This window comes from Hippocampus comes, unplaced genomic scaffold (assembly GCF_001891065.2).
Source record: "Hippocampus comes isolate QL1 unplaced genomic scaffold, H_comes_QL1_v1.1 scaffold82, whole genome shotgun sequence".
NCBI lineage: Eukaryota > Metazoa > Chordata > Actinopteri > Syngnathiformes > Syngnathidae > Hippocampus > Hippocampus comes.
The window spans coordinates 3,819,792-3,842,506 of NW_017805135.1; the positions used below are offsets into that span (position 1 = coordinate 3,819,792).

The 22,715-nt window shown below is 41.6% G+C and overlaps 3 protein-coding genes across 5 annotated transcripts in view; 1 reads left to right on the forward strand and 2 right to left on the reverse strand.

Annotated features, from left to right (window-relative positions):
• Nucleotides 1-6,321, reverse strand: part of hcn4 (hyperpolarization activated cyclic nucleotide-gated potassium channel 4) — an 80,325-nt gene extending 74,004 nt beyond the window's left edge. Inside the window, exon 1 of the mRNA XM_019866681.1 lies at nt 5,087-6,321. Coding sequence (XP_019722240.1) covers nt 5,087-5,793 — 707 coding nt within the window. The 5' untranslated portion in view covers nt 5,794-6,321. The remainder of the gene's footprint in view (nt 1-5,086) is intronic.
• Nucleotides 6,322-7,822: 1,501 nt separating this feature from the next.
• On the forward strand, nt 7,823-16,781 carry rec114 (REC114 meiotic recombination protein). Its single transcript, XM_019866685.1, has 6 exons — nt 7,823-8,026; nt 9,491-9,580; nt 12,882-12,965; nt 13,151-13,324; nt 14,877-14,957; nt 16,064-16,781. Exons 1-6 carry the CDS (start codon nt 7,940-7,942, stop codon nt 16,226-16,228), a joined length of 681 nt encoding a protein of 226 aa, XP_019722244.1. The 5' UTR covers nt 7,823-7,939; the 3' UTR covers nt 16,229-16,781.
• Nucleotides 16,782-17,422: 641 nt separating this feature from the next.
• The window catches only part of nptnb (neuroplastin b), a 31,731-nt gene continuing 26,438 nt past the window's right edge, over nt 17,423-22,715 (reverse strand). The window contains exons 7-9 of one of the 3 annotated variants that reach the window (XM_019866684.1): nt 19,388-19,397; nt 17,599-17,672; nt 17,423-17,498 (exon numbers count right to left, since the gene is read on the reverse strand). In XM_019866684.1, the coding sequence (XP_019722243.1) occupies nt 17,612-17,672; nt 19,388-19,397 (71 nt within the window). In that variant the 3' untranslated portion in view covers nt 17,423-17,498; nt 17,599-17,611. Of the gene's footprint in view, nt 17,499-17,598; nt 17,673-19,387; nt 19,410-21,554; nt 21,598-22,715 lie in introns of those variants that run through there. The other 2 variants (XM_019866683.1, XR_002167901.1) reach the window with 2 other exon arrangements.

Below are 22,715 nucleotides of genomic sequence, written 5' to 3' on the forward strand. Positions count from 1 at the left end.
AGAAGGCCAAACTCCCACCCTGCTGAGTCACAGTGAAAGGGACAAAATTAAAAATAAAAATGAAACATTTCAATAAAAATACTTCAAAATATATGTACATTTGTTTTTAAATTAGCAGGATGAGTAGTATACAGTTAGATTGATTTGTTGATCTCTGGTTTGGTTGCACAGAACATAGCAGATAGACTCGTTAAAAGTGTGACATGCACAGTCGGTCCTCGTGCAATACACACATTATATATGTGACTGGTGGATTCGATGATGGGGTATGCATCTCTCCAATAAAAGTCAATTCGATATTTATGTCGATATATTGGGTGCGATACGCTTCAAAGACGGTTTGATTTTAAAGTGGAACGATGCAATACGCTTTGATTTTATTGGTTCGATGAATAGGGATTACGATTCTATTTGAGATGGTTATGGCTCAAATTGGGACGGGATGATGCCATGAGTTTCTTGTTGTCCTTTTACATGCATATGACTGAACTTCTCAGTTATGTGGATTAAAAAATAAATCTAATCAATTCCAATTTTAACAGATCAAACGCCCAACAGCATCTCGAAACCTCAAAGTTTCCATTGTCTTAATTGTCAATATTTATGATCAAGGGCATAGAACTGATAAATATTAGCAGGGCTCATGCAGAGATGCAGAGGAAACAGTACATGCAGCTCCAATCGGCAGATATTTATGGTCCATCTGGTTTTAAAAGGCTTCCTCATTTAAAAGAATCTCTTTCATTGGGTGCTCAGTGTCACCATGTCGCTGACCGCATCTCCTCGCTTGAAAGATGCTTGTTCAGAACGGAAGGCGGCCACTGGGCTTTGGATGTAGAAAATGAGGGTGTAGATTGGATTATGATGCCATTTTTAATCCGTCTTTTTCCTTGGCTGGATATCGCTCCTCCCCGCTTCTTAGCGTTACACAATACTTGACACGGGAAGATTTCTGCCGAATTCTGGCGCAGTGACGACTACGTGATTCCTTGTGACACTCTAATTTGAGCTTATAGCGCTAAAGCTTTGAAGCAGACATGGGAATCAAACTTTTAGTCACGGCGACCCTTCTCTTCTGCGGCCCCATTAAAAAGGTCCCACTCAGATCCCTGTGTAGTTTAATTAGACTCATCTTGTCCTGTGCTCATCCTGATTTTGGAGAATGTAGGTGTCCAAAGTAGCGTTTCCCCCTCAGCGCATTAAAACTCAAATACAAGCTGAAAGTCGTCTCGACGTGCGGTGTCATCTCCCTGACATGGCACGCAATTCCCCCCCTCCCGTCTAACTTTGCTATTATTTCTGAAAAATACTTTTAGTTTAATGCTGACGAACGACTAATGGCACTGACTTCCTCTGAGAGGTAGCATGGTTATGGTGCATTATAGTTTCATTTACTCGTGAAATGGTGCATTAAAAGTGGTGTGCCTCGTACGGTCCCCGTTCGCAGCAGAAAAAAAAAAAACATGCAGAGAGGGGATAGAGGCGCACGATACATTTTTAGTTCGCTTGATTGGGCTTCACAGCCATAGTTAGAATTATACAGTGGTGTCTCCAATGTCCATTTTGTGTGTGTGTGTGTGTGTTTGGGTGACATCCTCGACTGTTCGACAGCCAATCGCAGACCCCATTATCCTCCCTCAGACCCCAGTCTGTGGGTTGGTTAACCTCATTTTTTTTTCAGAGCATCGCCTCTCTCATGTGATTTAATCTCTACATCTCGCTCAGAGAGTCACACGTGCATCATCTGCATGCAGCTAGAGCAGTGCCGCAGCCTATTTCTGCATCCCCGCTCAAAAAGACATTTCAAAACCGAGGGCCGGAGCCAAACCTCTGACCTTTTGGTTTGAGGACGTTCTCCCCGAGCCCCAAATCACCCTCTCTGGTGACATTTAACACAGTGAGTAAGAGAGCAAGAGAGCTGGATAGAGCAAGGGGGTCAAACGGCAAGGAAGGAGCACAACCATAACGGCCTCCGTGTAACTATGACCAGTTCAAATTACAGGAGACGCCCGCTATTCGTGGAGGATGGCGACCGAGCTGAGCAGGAATAGCAAATTTTCATGAATATTGGGCTTTCCCCTAAAAGTGATTAGAAATGTTTATTGTTTAATCCATAAACACACAATGTTCACAAAACACTTTAAAAGCATCTGAAGATTGCCACCATCTTACACTGCCACCGTTACTGACGTCTTCTATTCGTTTTTTTGATTAAAAAACTGCTATTACGTGTTTTAGGCCAAGATCCTTATATGCAGTCGTGAGAGCCTCTCAAAGAACGAACTTCATTGTTCGCACGGACCATTCAAATGATCTCAGTATCATGAATCATGACTTCAGGAGGTTCGCTTTACATTTCACAGAGAATTTTGTGCTGATAGGCTTCGCTTTCATTTCATTGTTGATTATTCTGACAACATGAGGGACACGAATATATGAGTAGCATTCGGAGATACCGCCAAGGTACCCAAAGGAGGTGTGGGAGGAATACCCAACCCTCACCCTTGCCACATGGGGCTGCACCCAGACAGCCGCAACTCAGCAGTATTCAAGGGGCAGAGGGCTCCCTCATCAACTGCCATTTTCACCATGGAGACAGATAATAATATAAAACACCGCAGAGAAATCAATGTATTTAAGTTGGGCGCACTTCATACGTGGCTACGCAAGATGTCCGCCGGTGACGTCACCTCTTGCTACGGTGAGTCGGCGGGATTGTGAGTCCATGACGTATATGTCACTGCTTCTTAGGCCAAACTTGAATGAATAGAATGGATCCGACTTGTGTGTTGACTGACCCAGAACCGCCGGTTCCAACCATTGATAAAATCAACTAGCGGTCATTGACAGGTTTAAAGATGTTTTGCTAAAGTTCGAATGGATTCCACTGGTTTTGATGCCGTGTTTAGTTTTAACATGGCGTAACTATCGGGAGACAAAAGCAGGCACAGCAAACATGGGCGCAGCCATCTACATTAGTTGAACTTCCACCTTCTACCTTCGAGACACCTGAATTACTCAATGATTTCTTTCAGCCATACTAGAAATATACAATCATAAATAATGGCGAGATATGCTGAAGTGTGACAATTTCACAGGGGCTTGTTTCCACGAAATGGTATACTGCAGTTTGATGAACATTTTCTAATGTTTCGTTTCCGGTTCTAAAGCATCATGAAATATTCACAACCATCCCACTTTTCAGTCAACCGTCTTTGGAGTGGGAGCTCTCGCCCTCTCACAACACCAAAAGATGCTCATTTAGTTGAATGGAAATTCTACAACCCAATGGTTGTGGGTGTCTTGTGTGTCACACCTATGGAAAGACTGGACTGGTGGCATGTCCAAGGTGTATCCCACCTCCTTCCCAAACGTCAACTGGGAAACACTCCATCCCCACCACCACATTGTGACCTTGCACACGAATCAGCCGAGGCAGTAACGGATGGCTGGACTTCACACTTTCTCTCTGGTCACCTGTCCCACATTTGTCCAATTGCCAAGCCATATTTTTTTTTTCTCCACTCGCTGACAAGGGAAATCACACTTCAATCAAAATCAAACCTACCCAGGACGTCACTGATCATGTAAAAAAATTGCTTCATTCACTGTTGGGGATAAAGAGGAAGCTGTCTTGTTTCCAATTCCCAGACACGTCTTATTTTTCCTTTTTTTTAAACTTCACCAAACTCACACTATAATGTGTGTGCTCATCTCTCACAGTCAGACATCTCGTTACAAACCCTTTGATACGTATATGATGGTATGATAGGGTTTGGCATTGCCAATCACGTCCTAATAAGAAAACATTCAATGTGAAAGGGGGAAATGTGCAAGAGTCACAATGTAGCTCCAGTGAATAGCTGCACCGGTGAACTAAGTCTGACACTGGCTGTAATTAAATATTTCCCTCCTTAATTACCGAGCTACAGGAAATGAGCTGGTGGAAAGAAGACGAAGAAAAAAAAAAAACATTTTCATAATTTCCTATCAAGCTATATGGACACTTTTTATTTTGAGTTCACGGTCACTTTTTTTTTTCTTTTGCCAATAAATAAGCCCATATATCCCTTGGTGCCTTCTATAAAGGGCTCAGATGATGTTCAAGCACAAATAGTTGCATTACAAAAGCCTTACAAGCACGAGTAAAAGGGACCTTTAAAGCCAGTCTCGCCATGCTGTTCACAGGCTTCATGTGGCCATGAATCAAGATGCATATGGCCAATAACAAACTCAAGGGCACTAAGGAATCTGCAGAAGATAAAAAGAAGACTGCCTCAGCTGATCCTAACACAATGTGTCTTATAATTCAACGTACGTATAGTTTATTTGACTTCTTTTCAAAATAAAATGTCACGTAGGTTTTGTGGCAATATCGAATGTGACAAGAATTAACCATCAGGTAGAAACAAACAATAAGCTTCCAATTGCACATACATGAGAGAAGCTGTGTGTATTGGCCACTGGTGGAAAACCTCTGACGACTGGGCCATATATGGCCAGTGAGAGTATTTGATCCAATATGACAATCTATATAAAAGCAAATAAAACCTCAGAAGAACAAAAGAATAAAAATACATGGATCCAATTTCTCTAGTGGTTATTCTGATTATAAAACACAATGCAATACAATACATATTTAGTTATTTATTTATATAGCGCTTTCACAATCTCGGTTGCGGGTGAACTGGATATGCCAGCTAATTTTGTTTAAGAGGTCGGGCACACCCTCGACATATTGCCATACTATATGCATATTTACACCTATGGACAATTTAGTCATCAATTAACCCACTTCGTTTTCTGAAGAAGAGCCCGAGCACTGAGAGAAAATCCTGCAGGAAACATTCAAACTCAACACTGGAAGGCCACAGCCTGGATTCAACCTCAGAACTGTGAGGCAAATGCCACTCGTCCAAAAATGCGTGGTGTAATATTGTATAAAACGTGAAATATTTGTAAGCATAATTTTTCATATATTATAGCACTTGAATGAGAACAAATAGCCCCTGCTCAGAATAAGGATTGATGATCTAAAGGCATCAAAACAGCAAGATAGCATACTACAGTATACTATTTTGTTTACCTGAAATCACTGTAGGGGTGAATAATCCAAAATCCGGCAGATTTAACCCGCTCCTGTTCCCGCTCCACCGCCTTCTCGCTTCCAAACATCCTCAGGGAGAACTTGTTGACCCCCGGCTGGAGCATAGCCCCGAACTGACGGTGCATGAAGCCGGCCTGGTACAAGCGCTCGTCGTCAGGCAAGATCTGTTCGATTCCATCCAACTTTATGAACCCGGACTGGGCGTCTGCTTGGGACTCGCTCGGAGGTGCGCTCTCGCCGTTGCCGGCGGACGCGCCACCTCCGCCGGCCCCTTGCGCGCCTTGCTCCGGGGCGCTCTCGCCGATCGCTCCCGGGGGGCTCTCCTCGCTCGGGGTGACGTCCCCCTCAGTAATGAGTCGCCTCTCCTCCGCCGAGTCCGAGTCGTGCACATGGCGGCTGGTGATGGACGAGAGGCTGCCCCGGAACCTCCGACAGTCTCCGTTGGAGCTGGTCTTCATCGGTCTCCCGATGTCGGTCTCCATGATGAGCGACTCGCCGCTTTTGGTCTCCCCGATGCCTCTGCAGCTTCCCACGGAGGTGGGTGACGGCAGCGGCTTCATCCGAATGCTCTTCCTGCGCGTGTCCTTGTCCGCGTCTTCTCCTTCGCCCATGATGGACGTTTTGTGTCCAATGTGCTGGGGCAAACTGTAGAGCCGTTTACGCATGGACGAATGCAACCTGTCCATTATGTCATGGAGCAAAAATTGACCAAATCTAGATTTGTAGGGCAAACTGAGCAGCACCGCGTGGTGCTTCTGATCTCCTTGCGAGCGATCCCTGAAAGCCTGCAACACATGACACACTCGCCTTGCCGCTTCCGAGGACTGTGATAGTGGCTCTTAATAAAATAAACTGCACATTTTTTGGCTCCCTTGAAATGACGACTTGACTATACCTGACAGCTCGCGTGCGTCCTCCTCACGCACAGCCTGGGCGGTCCGCACGGCCACCTCGCACATCTTTACGCCTCTCCGCCTGCATGGCGCGCAGAAGTGGGGGGGAAACTGCCTGAAAGTCACCTTTGCCTGACATGTGAGAGACGCGCCGGCGGATGGAGGAGGAGGTGGGCAGGCAGAATGGAAGGGTCATCAGAAGGCTCGATCCTCTCGCCGAGGCGACGTGAAGGCGACAATCGTGATGGGAAACGTGCACACGGCGTTCCACGGGGCTCATGCGTTGACATCACCCCAATCCATCCAGCGCTGCCGAGGAGTGTTTAGGTGAACGTGTGAATATGCATGATCTGGTTGTGTTGCCATAGGAGCGCGGGGTGGTGGTGGTTGGGGGGAACCAGCCCATCTTGTTTAAAGGGGAAATGTGCTTCCCATTCTTAAAACGCGAGGAGGGAGAGGAGATGGGAGCCTACAGGTAGGTCATTGTTTGAACCCTGCGTGGCGCATAAGACGTGGAAACATTACGTGATTCATGCGGGTGAAAGCGGACTGGTGATGGTGTGGGAGATGCTGCCAGAGACTTGATTCTCTAATTGAGCGTAATTGCTATAATTGCGTGCAATTATGGATACATCATTTGCGAGTTAAACTGATTACAAATGGGTCAAGGTTGTACTGTATTGGAAATACAGCGGCGTAGATACCCCGCGACTCAATGGGCTCCGTGAGTTGGTTACCAAGTTATAGAAATGCCAGCTGAGTTGAAATCTCGAGCCATTTTCTGAATGTTCAATTTAATTTAAATTTTGAGGCATGTTTTCCTCAAAATAATTATTATTATGCCACAATTTTATGTCTTTGTATTGTATCCTTATATATTATTTTAAGATAACTACGTGCACTGCATCTTACTTTACAGTTTACTGTTGTTCATTGTATTTCCTATCAATTGTGTGGAAAGATTATTCCATGTAGGTCAAATATGCAGATCAGGGAATGTTCAGGAACAGGAAGTGAATACTAACAAGTTACGCCCAAGTGGGAACGTAGGCACATAGTATTCACTCTTCCGTCTCTGCAATCTCAAGTCAAACTCAAGGTCTGTGCAAAATCAAGACAAAAGCAGTATGGTTGTAATTAAGTATAGACATGAATACATACCACATAATCACTATTAAGCTAAGTTATAACCCAGCGGACATGTGACATCATTTTGACATCAATGTTATGTTGAAGACTGGATTTTGATGTGATACTGATGTTGAATTGACATCAAAGGCCCACCATGGTATCGGCACCATAAGCCAAAACATAAACAAATGTTTACTGTTAACGTATTGTTTATTGGTTTTACAAAAGCACCAAAACAGGACATAAATTGACGCATTTAATGTTTCAAAAACTGTAATAAAGCACACAGGAGCTAAATAAAAGTGCGGATGAATTACACTAAAGCTCTTTTTTTGTACACTAAATGCTAGTTTCAGGTTAGATGAATTATTTATGAATAAAGAAAAATTATATATTTGCAGAAGCCAAGGGTACAATTCAGGATGCCTTGTAAATCTTGGCTTGCAACTTGTGAACATAGAACCCAATGAACAAAAAAACGGAAATGAATCCGAATTTATGTTTCTGTGGTGGGCATTTATTACAACTGCGAAGATATAAAATGAACTAAATACGCACATTGTATGTGTAGATGAAATGCGTTCAAGTAAGAACAGGAAGTAAAACTTTAAATCTCCAAGCCATTTTGTCACTCAAACGCGCCACTTTTTTCCGGAAATTTTCAAAACTTTATTGGCACTCCGTTACAAACAGACACTTCCACACGAAAATAGTAACATTCACCTGTTTACCGAGGCACCCTACACTCCCTTGTATTGACTGTTTGGCACAGAAAAAGTCGAATAACAACATTAGTAACTTACTTTAAATGGCCAGCACTCTGAATTGGAGGTTGAAACGTTATGGACGACTTATTCCAGTCTCGGGTGAAACCGGCAAGAGGGAATCCTGGAAAGTAAGTACCGATTAACCACCTCGATGCAAATTTAGACTACCGATATCTTGCTAGCGTTTGTTTCACTTTTGCTCTTAAAAATTACTCCTCGTTGTGCTAAACTATGATTAGGTGATGGTTTATATATATATGTGTGTGTGTGTGTGTGTGCGTGTGCGTGTGTGTGCGTGCGTGTGCATTCTGCCTCATCGCAGAAGATTTTTTTCCTCCCCTCTTAGCTGTCACCAGGAACAATGACAATGGCTGTGTTTTTACTCAACCGCTTGGCAAGCTTTCACAGGCTGACAGCAAGCCAAAACGCATCATAATAGCAGAACCTGAAAAAAAAGAGCCAGTGGTTACTCGTCCAATTATTTGTGTGTGTCTGTGTGTGTGTATTTGACAAAGGGATCATGTAAGGCTCAATTAACTGTGATTGCAGTTAACCTCTGATTTGTATGGATATTGAAGCAATTCTTCCCCGAGGAAGTAATGTGTATACTGTCGTTGTAACAAGTGTCAAAATAATGTCACCGCTGATAATATTAAGAGATTAAAAAATTAAAAATTGCAAAAAAATTAAAAATTGCAAAGCAAACATACAGTACAGTTCCCAGATGGCAGAATGAAGGGTCTCTGTCATTATTCCGTCAAAATACACAAAGAACAAAAAAAAAAATACGGAACACTTCACATTGACTTTTAAATGCTGTGTACGGCACAGTACAATGACGACATGAGCTAGGATGTTGCGACGAAGCAAGCGGGACTCAGTGTCTTAGCATGCTTCCTTGTTATATGTTGTACTTTTGAACCCCCTATCAAATTTTTGGTGTGTTCTTGGACACTATGATGCGACCTCCAGATCACCCGTTAAGACTTATGCATCCAGATTTCAAATGAATGGCACTTGTGAGAAGCCACCTCTGGCTAATTTGGAGGAAGCATTTCATCAACAAGCCGCTGAATTACACTCATCAATGAATGTCCTGGCGCAAGAAATTCCTACCATTGACTTAAGTGTGTCACTTGAGCATCTTCATGGAATCTACGCACGCTGGGTAGAGCGATGCTAAAATAAGGGTGTTCCTTGTCAAATCACACCCTGTGTGAATTCTACCAAAGACATAAGTGCTTCTCCCCTTCAGCACACCAGAGGCTGTACTAAGTCCAGCATCCCGTGAAGAAGGAACATCATTTGCACGTTTTAAATCTTTTCAGCTGTTACTACAGTCACTCATGGCATGATTCTGCTGATTCGTACCGACGTGCGAGGTAATGGGGTTGTTCGCCCACCAACTGCCCAACAGCCGTAATGTGTCCTTATTGCATTATGCTGATGGTAACATGATATCAAATTAATTGGCAAGAAAGGATCAGTGCCAGCAGACTTTTTTTTCATCATGATTAAGAATTAAAATGGCAATTTTCCTCTATGTACTCTTTGAGACGACATCTTTTTTTTTTTCTTTTTAACCTCTCCAGATATTTGAAGCAACAAAGAATGAGCCTGAAATTATCGCCACGATCGTGGACTCTGGATACCTGATGGTCTTGCAGGGACAGGAATGCTTGGTAAGAGATTGATTCTGATGGTTCTTAGGGCCCGACCGATTAATCGTCCGTCCAGTTTAATCGGCCAATATTAGCTCTTTTAAAATCTGCAAAAATTGGACATTTCCCCAACAACAAAAAAAGGCAAAGTATTACAAAACAGTCAAATGTTCTGTCTGTAATTCTTACCTTTATTGTGGGACCAAAAATCAGCCAATGAATCGGTTATCAAAATTTTATTCTGCCAAATATCATAATCAGCATGGCCCTCTAAAAATTCAAATTCTTCTGATGTTGCTGCTGCTTTACACGCTTGTGCACGGATTAAAAATTGTCTTTCCAATCTTTCCCCTTGTCACAGACATGCATTGCCATCACAAACATGCACACACATGCTTCATTGTTTCTTTATATATTTTAATGACTCAGCGATAACATAACTCAACAATTGCATTTATTGACACAAAATAACCCGTCACTCACTCCTGGCTCATCAGAAAATATATGTACAGTAAGTATTGCATTAAAACTCATGAGAGGTGAGTGTGGGTGATGCATTAAAACCTGGGGGCCAGACAGGGCAGAGGAGCAGTGCGTCTGCACCAGGAAACGGCAGAAACTTGCTGATCCCAGTTCACCGGTTCACTTTCTTTGCCCTGACCCCCCCTCACCCCCAGGTAACCCTGAATATGTCCGTGCCAGGAATTGGCAGGTGTGAGTGTGTGCTCAGTGTGTGATTTAGAAGGTGCAAATCCTGCAGGGCGGGCTATACGGCGAAGTAGCAGTCATTACATTACATTTAGTTTAACAGCGTTATTGTTAAATGGAATATCTACACAGGCAAAGAGAAATCGCAGATCTAGGTTGAGCATGCTGATGAAAAATGACCAGCTTTCTCCATAATTATTTAGGTCATTATTTTATTTCTGCCATATTTTTTTTATCAATTGCAGTGTCTATTTAACCACTACTTAATTTTGGTGTCTTGCTTATTTTTCCATTTTCACAGAATTGTTTTCTTAGTGAGCTAGAATAAAAAAAGTACTGGTTGTAAATATTTATTTGGGAGGTAAATCTCAGAGCATGCACAATCTTGCAGATAGATTGTCTCCACTGCTGTCGTGTGTTGACCTTGTGCAAACCAACATGCATTTTCAGACTACTTGCTTACACCAGGCCATCGATAACATGTTTCAGAAATGCTAACAAGCTGATAATCCCATGATGGCTTTGTTGGTTTAATTTTTTTAAGATTGGCGCATGTCAGGAGGGACAAAAGAGTCTTAAAGCCCTCCTGTGCCTTGAGGGAGGACTCCAAGAGCCAGTTAGCGGTGATGAGGCGAAAACAAAAAAGGGAAAAAAAAGGAGGGGTAAAAGTTTCCAACTGCTCACCATCTCTTTGGACGTTAATCACGATGTTCTGAATATGTGAACGTTGCCATACCAAAATCTGGCGCAACGCAGCAATAAATTCTGATGTTCCACATGCACACATTCGACTCCGGATCGTGCTCATCCATGAAACTGCTTGCCACATACCGCCACTCTCTGCTCTGTAATTCACAAAATAAATTACGGCCTGGCTGCATCTGCAAATGTCATGCTTGCGATTCCGGCAATTTATAGTTTGTCACACTTGTTATTATACTGTAGATGGCCTGCATTATTATAGATTGCAACATTTAATAACATTGCCATTAATTAGTAATGTGGGTTTCCAAATGATAAGCCTGGTTGGGAGATATGTGAGTTTATCACCTGCAACTAAATTACAGCAAGATTGAACAGTAATCGCGGTGTTATTGATGGCCATCCATCTGTGGTGGCTGTTTTCTGACAGCAATAAATTTGGCAGGAATTTTTGTTTACAAAAGTGTTAAGGTAGTAGTACAATATAATGGAACTGCGAAACACAATTGCTGGACAAGTCTCATAAGTGGAGTTTTCCTGTTCTCCCCGTTCTCGCGTGGGTTTTCTCCAAGTACCCTGGCATCCTCCTAAAACTGGCCATCAGTTTGATTACGAGTGTGAATGGTCGTTTGTCTATGTGTGCCTTGCCACGAGTGAAGGAAAATGGACGGATAATTTTTAAATTTAGATTATTTTTACACCTGTATGACAATGAATATAATACATATTCCGATCTTCATCAAAACATTGCCTTTTCGGTTAATAATTGTATTCTTCTATGATGGCGACCGTTTTATCCTGGACCCCAGACAATTTCCATTTGTAATTTTTTTTTTCAAAATTTGAACAACTCGGTTGATCAGCATTCTGAATGTTATTTTCAGAACTCAGGGGTTCCACTGGATGCCTCTGACGATTGTGTATAGTAACTAATAAATATCTCACTGCCTTGTGGACAACAAACACAATAATAGTCGGTGTGCTGAGTCACAGATATCGTGTGTTCGCCAGTCAGGATGATATTCAGGTCAGACTGCGACTAGCTTTTTGCCCAGGATGATAGAGCACCGTATTATAGATTGGTGCTGTAAGCGCTCAGGAAAGTTTCAAATATCGTCAGCTTAGGAGGGCCCACAGGCCGCACGATAAGGCTCGGCGGGAAAAGATGCTGTGAACTTTAATTTTCTGTGTTTGAAAGAATAGTGTGATGTCAGTTACGGCCTTCAGAACACCTGCTGTAGACATGTCGTCAGCAGAATAAAATCAGCACAGCCTTTAAGGTGGCTCGACTCAGGAACTCTACAAAAGTGACAACGTTTACTTTTCACTAGGGGTGGGTTAAGAATTTGTGGAACAAATTGGTGATTAAAAGTGTTTTGAAGCATCCACCCATCTATAGCGCTCGTCCTTCTTGGGCTAACTGGTGAACTAGATATTATCCCAGCTGACACTGAGCAAGACGCCGGGTGCACCTTGAACTGGTCGTCCGATATTCACACTTGCACCAATGGACAATATAGGGTCTTCAATGAACCTACAATGTCTGTTTTGTCTCATAATAAATGTATTTTGAATCCTTCCTGTCAAAATAAACTTCACTTAGGAGCCAAATATATCTTCCAAAGTAACTGAGAAAATAGAGACCCCTGCTGACAAACTTTAGTAACAGTAATCATTTGCCTGGGGAACATCAAATGAAATGGGGTAACGGCAATTGTCATTTGTTTTCTTCGGAATGAATATGATACGTTTCCAAAAAATCAACATTAAAAAAAGGTGAGTTTTTGGAGAGTGTGAACACACATTAATCAATATCAAAATATATAAAGAGATACTCGTACCAGATTTACCAGAAAGCCAATTTCCATCTGTACTCCAATGTGGTATATATTTCCCACTTTTACTCTTGCAGGAGACAATTCCTCTGATTAATGCCAGCGATGTTTTCAAAGTCCACCAGAAATCAGACAACCTGCTGCTTCGCAATACTGTGAAGGTGAGCCGTTTGACTGTAGCTTTTTATTAAGTGCCTGTCAGTTATTGCCCTCGACGTTTGTTTTTCGCCTTACGTTCTCTAAAAACACCTCACAACAACCTTTTGGTTCTAATGAGATGCTGATTAACAAAGAGAATATTCACGTCTCCACTTGGAGTGACAGCGGCGAGATTGTGTGTCTTCAGGGATCGGGCCGCGTGATCAGGATGCAGTTTGACGGCAGGAACAAGACACAGGCCATCAAAGAGTGCTCAAGTGCTGCAGAAAAACTCCGGGAGTATCTGCCTGTCAACACTCTCGATGATGCGCTGCCACCAAATAATCAGCCACCCACTGATGTCCCTGCACCGATGACACAGGTGACCCATTTTGCTATTTATTTAATTCAAAATAAAATCACATTTTTTGCTATAACACTGGCCAACAGCAAATTTTAATCAAAGATGGCTTGATGTGTCTCAAAACCTATTTTTCACACTGCTTAAAAATAAATATCTTTTCCAGCACAGCAGGTTTTTGAGATATTTACATTTTCTTCAAGTTTGACCTCTACGGATTTTACCATGCATTTTAATTTATAGCTTGGATATTTCAGAAATAAATCCATATGTTGGTGAACTAACACTTACTAACTCATAATGTTCAGTATATATTCCTATATCACATATTATATTATTGTTACAGTACAATATTATTAAAATAATGAAAACTTGATGTGCTAGAGAAAAAAAAAACTTGTCACAAAATATTCAAATCAGAGAATTCTTGTCATCCAAGTGTTCGTCATTTCCAACTAACATGATATTGAGACGCTTGTTAACGCTGGACAAATGGACTTGGACTTTTCCGGACTCTTTGCAGCTTTTATTGAGCCCGCTTACTCCACCCTAGTTTCAGCCAGATATTGGTCTTTTCTTGACTTTGGGGGAAAAAAAAAAGTCAAGAGTGAAGAAGCAAGTTAATGCCTTGATGCGGAGGTCTAATGAGCCATGCATTATTTTAAAACATTTGACATTATGAGGTGAATTTTTTTTACCCAAAAATTCTTGTCAATGATCCAATGTCATTTTGTGTTAAGATGTTTATTTAGTGCAATCTGGGAACAGCACTCAGTTGTACAACCAGTGTATTGCGTTTGCATTTGATGCATTCAAATTAGAATTCTGATCTATCATGCATTTCTAATTACTTTTTTTAACATTGATTTTTTTACAAAATACTGACGGCAAACTGGATGTCTCCCTTTAGTTATTGCTGTGGAGACCGTATCTGACAGCTGATTTATCAGGGTTGTCTCAACTAGGTCAGTTTCATGGACTCGGACACTAGATGGCGTTATTTACAATACTGTCATCTTTAGAGGTCACATTGTTGCCGGTAGCTTGAGGGACTGATTTACTTATGCAGTATAGTCTTGACTATCTAGTCGATCGACCACCTTATATTTATTCACCCACAAACGACTATTGAAATATACATTTTTTTTACTTACAAGGTCACTAACGTTGACCTTGCCAAATGAATGATAATACACAACCCAGTGCTAAAAATAAGATGCTAAATCACATTGACACCGTAAGACTTTTGGAAGATTTTTGGTTCTATTTGGGAAAATCTTGAATGTAATTGTTTGAATATTTTATGCGTATTTTGATTCAACACTGGGCTGTGAGCTAATTCCGTGTGAGGGGATGAGACACAAAGGTGTGCATCGTGCCAACGGGGTGGAATGTGACCTTTTAGTGAACAGACACACCGAAGGAGTTCCCAGCGCGGATGAAAGAGCTTTGAAGAGGGGAAGCGAGAGTGGGATATTTTCAATTAGTAATGAAGCCAATTGATTGGACTCTCTAGTCTGCAGCATCGTGCTGCGTCTGGTCACATCTTTCTCATTTCATTTTGTGTTTGAAGCCGTGTCCGCAGCAGGGTGAGGCCGCTGGAGGCGAACCAGAGGTTGCCCATGGATCACTGTCCATCAAGCGTCTTGCCCAGGTATTTGATACAAGTCATCTTCAGCCTAACTACCAGCCAACTAATACACAGGGGAGGTAATTTTTTTTAGCACCCCCAGCACCTCTTTAACTTATAGAAAAAGCAAATGGCAATGACATTCAAAAGTTTTGCTCTTTATTTGTTCTTACCGAATGGGAATTGCTTTGAAAAAGGCTATTTTCCAACAGTCTTAAGTTGGATCCACTTCAACAGATGTGCCATCTCTCCCTTCTCGTTTTAAAATTGGAAATTGAAACAACGGAAAACGGACCTTCATCTGATTTTCTATTATGTGTTTATTTAACACACGTCGGGAAACAAAATATGACCGTTTATTTGTTTCCCTCGAGCTTGCTTTGCCAAGAACCCGGAAGACGGTCTTATTCTGCTGTAACAAATTACGGATATATTTGTTTCTCAACTTGTGTTAAATAAACATGTAGCAGAAGACCAATTTCCAGTTTTTAAATGAGAAATGAGCGATGGCTCGTTCCTGTTCGATGGAGACAGCAACACTGGCCTCTAGCGGATGGAGGAGTGATGGCTTCCCCACATGTGAATATCGGAGACCTGTGTGTGAATATCTTCAAACGGCGTTTGATAATAAATTCGTGTGCCCTCTCATCCACAATTCACACACAGAATTGAATATTTAAAAATGCTAAACATGACACAAAATAAACAAACACATCGTGCATATATTTGTGGATCTCATAAACGCGAATATGGCGCATAATATTTGTGGACCTGAAAAACACATGAAAAGTGTGAAAATCGCACATAAATTTTTGGATCTCAAAAATGTCTGAATATCGTGCCTATATTTGTGGATCCTAAAAGCACATTTGAAAATCACAAATATAGTTGTGTGAATAATTTGGAAACAAATCTCTCCCCATAGAAGTCACCCAAATGATCCCCAGTCATAAGAAGATAGATACAGATGGGCTACATTAATTTATGATTTTTGTTGTTGTTGTTGTTGCCTACGCCATCTCATGTGGGCAGAGCACGGTGAGAAGGTTCGATGATCATTTGGAGGATTTGCCTCAAAAATGAGCTTTCGAAGACCTGTCGTACTGATGTATGCAATTGAATTTCAATAGAACCTCTTGGGAGAGATGCCTCTGGCATTACCTGGGCTGTACCGTCACGCATCTTCAGAACTTAAAGACCTGGACGCCTTCGTGCGCATATGTCTGTTGGATCCCAGCTTCCCCGCTTTGGTGGAGCAGGTGGAAGGCGAGCTGAGGAAAATACTCGAGGAGTGAATCATCATTGACAACTGAAGGCAGAGAGGAGGTCAAGTCAATGCTGCGCTTTTGTGTTTGTTTGCTGTTTTTCCCACGCCGTTCCCTACGTAGGAGTTCACTCGCTTTGCGCTGCCAATGTCAACAGCGTCGTGGTTATACATTAGCACGTACGGCATTTCATATTGTTGATTAGATTAACGCAGCTTTAACAAAACTCAATTCCGTTTTTGGTTTTTTATTTTTTTATTCAGAAAAAAAATAGTGGTCTGATTCATATGTTTCATCGTGGCTATATACTCTGTTCCTTCTGTTCTCACATCAATTCAGGTCCGTTTCCCACCGCAACACACATCATCATACATTGTATTGAAAGGAGGAGTCATGCAGCTACAGCAGTTAATGTCGCTATGCCAGCATCCAAGGGATCCCACGATATTAAAGCTTGACTGTTTGAAACAAACTGCCCTCCATTTAATCTATTCAAGAATACATTTTGCATAGGATTATAGCCATGCTATATAGTCAAATAAAATTAGAAAATAAAAATAAATTCAGAAATGTTTAAAAAAAATATCTTTTTTTAACAGATTTCCTATCCTTTGAACACTCATACTGCAACATATACAAGACACTCTAAGTTACTCTCAAAATGAAATTAAAGTTATACACATACCATTGATATTTAGTTTGATAAACACACATTATTCATTTTCTGTATTCACGCTCCATTAAATTTTAAATACTGCCAGTCACTGAAGCCCTTGCTTCACGATAAAAGTTCTATTAAAAGTGAACTTGTCACAAAATCAAACATTAAATGACCATAATATGCTGTACAAATGTTCAAGAAGAAAAAATTTATACATATATATATATATATATATATATATATGAGGGACACAGAAGATGTCTATTCTGGGTATCCTATTGCGTAATTATTTTGCATGCATTTACATGATATGTCATACAAAAGGGCAGGATCGGCTCATCTGAGGGCCACGATTAAAATCAATTCAGGAGACCTCAACATCACATCGGGAAAAAAAAAATGCGTACACCTCTGCAGTGATTTGTAGTCACAGTTCGTCATCCTGACATCTTCACGCGACAAGGCATGCTTTAAGACTCCCCACACCGCTTGCTCCTTGTTGCCAGTGTTATGCTGATATTGTTTCTTGTAAAAAGAGACCAGATATGCTTGTATTTTTTTCCCCTCTCTCTCTCTCAAGATAGGCTGCAACTGAGCTGCTGCCATGTAGCCAAAAAAACTGCAGTTTCACCATCTCATCTGTGAAGAGAAAATAAAGAGAAGGCATGACCACAGATAATCCTCGGCAGCGCGTTCTATATTTAGCACCCGGCATCACTCCCAACAGTCAGTGTCTTACATGAGTCGATTGCTTATTTTGTGGTTCTGTGACGGACGTTTTTGTCTTTGTGGTTGTTCGTAGGATTGGTTTTCCTGGGAAAGAAGTAGGTAGGGTTCAGAAAACATGAAGGTTAAAAAAAAAAAAAAGTCTAATCACATTATGAATGAGTGTATTTTCAGAAACAATGGCCTGTTTTTTTTTTAATTCAACTGCAGATAGTGGAAGGATTTTTGGCATTTAAAAAACAGTTTAAATCATGCTACTTAGGGAACTTGTAGAAAAAATGTGGTCAGGCTCCACGCTGAGAGACTATTTACGCACTTCGATGCAGCTGTTTTGGTTTGCCACAGAGTTCAAATGGGCATTAGTTAATTGTATAATGTTTACGTGTCAGCTATCAAGTCGATGAATGAAATTATTTTTTTTCTTGTTGATGTGGAAAGTGGCATTTAAAGCAAAATAATGTGCACACAAAGGACTGCTCGGCATAAATGCAGTGTCCCGACAACAAATGAGACAGATTGGGCAGCCCCTAGCACACTACTTTGCGGCATGACTACGTCAGATAATATTGAATCATGTAAGCTGCCGTCTGTTTAATATTCCGGAGAGAACGTGTTTCGAACACACACAAATTCATCTGCGCGATTGTGTGTGCTGCTGCTGTTTTAGTTTGCAGCAGAGGGACAGCGGTGTCTAATTGAAAGTGGAGTTTAACTTAACGTAAGAAAATATCTAAAGGGGCCATAACATGCTAAATCAACATTTTTTTTTTTTTTTTTTTTTTTTTAGCATTTAACCATGCTAAAATGCTAATTCCTCACCAAAAACACCCTTAAAGCGGTGTTTTCCTCCATTCAACCACTTCTAAGTATTTCTGCTCATGACTCTTCTCGAAGCAACACCTCTGCCCAATCAAAGAAAAAGACTGGGTCCTCACTTTTCTACATCACAAAGTGAAGAGCCACCCCCATACCGTCCCTGCAGACTAAACACGTGCTTTCTCAGTTTCTCAGAGCAGCCGACACTTTCATTTTTGAACCAGAGTTGAGGAGAAGTGGCTCTTTTCACACACTGAGTCCCATTCCCTTGAAAGGGAGATCTCCATCTGCCAAAGTGGAGCGTCTCTACTTTCCCGGCCCGACGTTTCGGGGATGGCGGATTTAGGCAGCCGTAGATCGACTTCGGATGCCACAGAGTAAAGACAATGAGCTGTTGACATTGATGGGCGGCCAAATGATTGACCATAAGCTTGGAGTGGTGTGGGTTTGTTTGGGAGTCCAGTAATGGAAAAGCGGCACAAGTCTGCCTGGTGATAAGTACTCTTTGGTGGGTGGTGCGCACAGCAACTAGCTTTAGGATGACTTCATGGAAGGGGAGGGGCCGGGTTTTAGTGAAGTAGGAGACTTAGTTCCGGGTTAGAAAAATAGCCACTAAAATGAATTGTTTCATAAGAAATTAGATCGCCATTGTGCCAACAGTAATATATCACCTTATTTGTGTTTATAGTTAATTGTGGAAAGCTTAAAATGGCAGGATGTAGCCCCTTTAAGACCGCATAAGGAACTTGTTTCGATGTGGAAAGAGTCCACACTTACAATTCATCCAAGAAACTATTTAAGTACTTTGGTGATCAACAGAATTCAAGTGGGCTCAGTAGTTGTCCGCATATTAACCTCACTTGTCACTTACTGTACAGTGTTTATTTTCTTCTGGATGACCTGAGCAGGCTAATTGGGTTACGGTATCTAGTTGAGGAAAGGCCACTATTTAAGAAAATACGACGTGTGTAAATCTGTTGACTTACATTGGTCCAACTGGCTCATCATCTTTGACGGGGAGAACAGGGAATGAAAAACAAACATAAAATACAAATGTGAGATAAAGGTCATAGAAGAAAGTCAACCACATCAACTTTGTGCAGGTAACTATTTCACTGAGGCATTTAAAAAAAAAAAAAGAAGAAGAAAAAAACGGATTTAGAAATGCTCCAGAGTTACTCAATATAGGCCACCGAATTATTCAAGCGTGACCGTTTGCTGAGAGAACAGATTGCTTTGGATGCTGGTGTGACATAGCCGTGCACTCGTGATAAGCTCTCAAGTCAGCAGCCTTCTATGCACAAACTGTTTCAAATTAAAAGGATACATTTGAAAATGAGGCTTCTTGGAAGGCTGTAAAGCTGCACAACTACATTAGCGTGGTAAAATGGCTGGCGGTGACATCATGTTTAAGTAGTGGAATGCGATAACTCTGCAATGGACCCTTTAAGCTTCCACAAATCAAATTTTAACCCTTGGGGTTGCTATTCATTTTCAGACCGAGCATAAGTGTCGGAGGCTTTCAGATGGCTCATTTGAAACCGCCTTTTAATTACAGCCAGCAATATCACAATGATTGTTTTGAAAAGACCCCAAAAAAAAAAACAATTCACAAATGAGCCATTGTGCCCGATTTGGCACAATAACACAGATCTTTTTTGAGCTTCCAGCAGCATCATAGTGGTTTTATGATTTCCCTACAGCACGACGCAGTGAGAATGTCCACATTTCCTGCTGATTTTTAATTCATTCATAATAGCACACCGATTTTTTTTTTTTTTTTTTAACAAGAATAGTCAAACATTATCTCAATCAGCAGTGCATGATTATATTGTCCATTGAAAGGCTGTAATTTCAATATCTCATTGAGAAACATCCTAGAAAATAGGACTTGCGTGTCAAGCCACGTTTCCACCAAGGGTACAATTCAAATCAATAAAACGGATGAGGCTTTTGGTTCCAGCGCGAAATAGTGAAAGCTGTGTTAGCTACACAAGTGAAACAGTTATTTTTAAAAAAGACAACAAATGGCGTGGTGCAACGCTGTGTACTAGTAAACAAGAGTCTTGGTAATCTTCAGGTGTTGTTTTTTCCCATTCTGTTAATTCTATTGTAACACCAATGTAGACTGCGTTTTTCTGTCAATCAATCATTGTTAACAACATGTACGACTGTGGACCACACCCCAACAAAAAAATATAGCAATCTCCCCCCTATTTGCGCTTCCGTATATCAATAACTCTCGGGTTCAGCTTCACCTTGGGCAACGCTTTCCCCGCCCCCACCCTCCAACCACTCTGCCCTCTCCAAACATTTTCTTGATCACCAAAATCCTTCCACAAGTTCTTCCATAAATAGCTATGGTATAGGAATGCTATATGTATTACCAAAAACGGTGCTTTTAAAGCATTACGTGTTTTCTTTTGTGCCGGTTAGTCACTTGAAACAGTGTTTTATCTGTCGACCTGCAATTCAATTAAATTCTCCAAAATCACATTTGTAGACAAAAGTTAGATGCGGTCTGAGCAGGCATAAGTTTAGACCGACTCTCTGCCACCATATTATCAGGCGTGCGAGCGCGATTCAAATGAAACGCCCTTGCGACCCCAGAACACCCCAGCGTGGTGCAGTGCGGTCTGCCAAATTCCTTTCCAGGCGTGACGAGTCTTGCACCAGCATGAAAATCAATATGCGGCAGTTTTTACGCTTGTGCGCAGCTGCACTGTCTGCCAAAATAGAGTCCTAAGTGTCAATGATGGAAAGTTGAGTTACTGTTGGTCCACGCATCAATTTCCTCCAATCGGGCAAGAGATTTTAAAACGAATCGCGTCCTTTAATATATTTATGTAAGACACGGGAGCACATTTAGCCAAACTATCTAGTACCGAACTGAACTTTACAACTTGGTGGAAACGAGGCGTATCGTTCCATATGGTACCCCGGACGAGGCGTTTGGCATACAGATACAAACGTGTCACCGGGTAAGTAAACAGCCACATGCAGTTCCAAAGTCGCAGATCGGCAGCGTTAGAGCAGCATTCCATGGCGTTAATATGAAGCGAAGTATTACAGCAGTCATTGTTTAGTCATGAATCATGGCGCTGCGATCAATTGCGGCGGGACGTCTTTCTGCATATGCCAACGTGTTCTCACCTCCTATGCATACGCCACACAAGCTGTGTTTACTATACAGCCTCTGCAAGCACATGACAAATCGCAGATTTTTACTGTGTGACAGTCGTAACAAGACGATCGCTTTTGTTCACAATGCATGCGATTTCGCCAATGATACTTTTTGGCAGGGGTTGTTGTTTCGTTTTGCAAAAGAAATGATCACACAGTAAAAATCCCAAGCAACTAGATTTGAAACACAGGGGATAAATGCGAGCCTCTGCCTCAGAGCCCTAGACTGTGGAGCATGGGAGGTGTTCAAATGCAGCGAGTCCTAATGCTCGCAGACAGAGGGCCAAAACCGGCGGGAATCTGGGGTGCTAAAAGGAGATTTTAGAGAGGCTGTGCCTCGTGAGCTGAGAGTCCTCACTGCTGATTTGAATGGCATAAACATAGCAAATATAATCCACCTTAATCGCTTCATTTTTCCGGTGGATGAAACCAACTGGAGGCCATGCGCACACTTTACTCGAGCTGTGCATGCACTGATGCGCGCCAATGTTTTATTTGACAAAAGTGTTTTATTATTGCTTTGCTGTTTCTCCCAAGATTGCGGTTTACTGCAACATTGTTATTTTCAGAGAAGAAAATATTACTTAAAAATAGATCACAGATCAATAACAATTATTTTCAAGACATTGATTCCGGTTGACTATTTTTAGCTGTTATTGAAAAGACCAAGAAGCTCTAACATGTTTTATACTGGCGAAATTCTTTGCTTCAAAGATTTGGAAGAATTTCCACCCCATTTTTCTATACATTACGTTTCCACCGCATAACTCCCCATAATGTGCATTAATCAAACTAAATCCATTTCCCAATTCCTTACAGGATACATATGTCGCGTTATCCTGTCTAATACTGTGGAACCTCTCAGGATGGACACAATCTGTGGTTAACCTCCATTTTTTTTCTGATGGGAAATAATGGAGGTGTTTTCTGTTCGAAGGTCAAACTAATTATTGTGCAATTATCGTCATCGCTTCGTGAGAATAATAATATTATTATTCGGCGGTGATCACTGACTCCGCAATGTGTTTAGCCGGACTATCAGCTGAAGGTCATTGCTAGCGACCTGGTGTGGCGAAGCTCGCACTGACCTTGCCTCAACCACCGACGACCCGCGGTAGGTGACATGAGCGA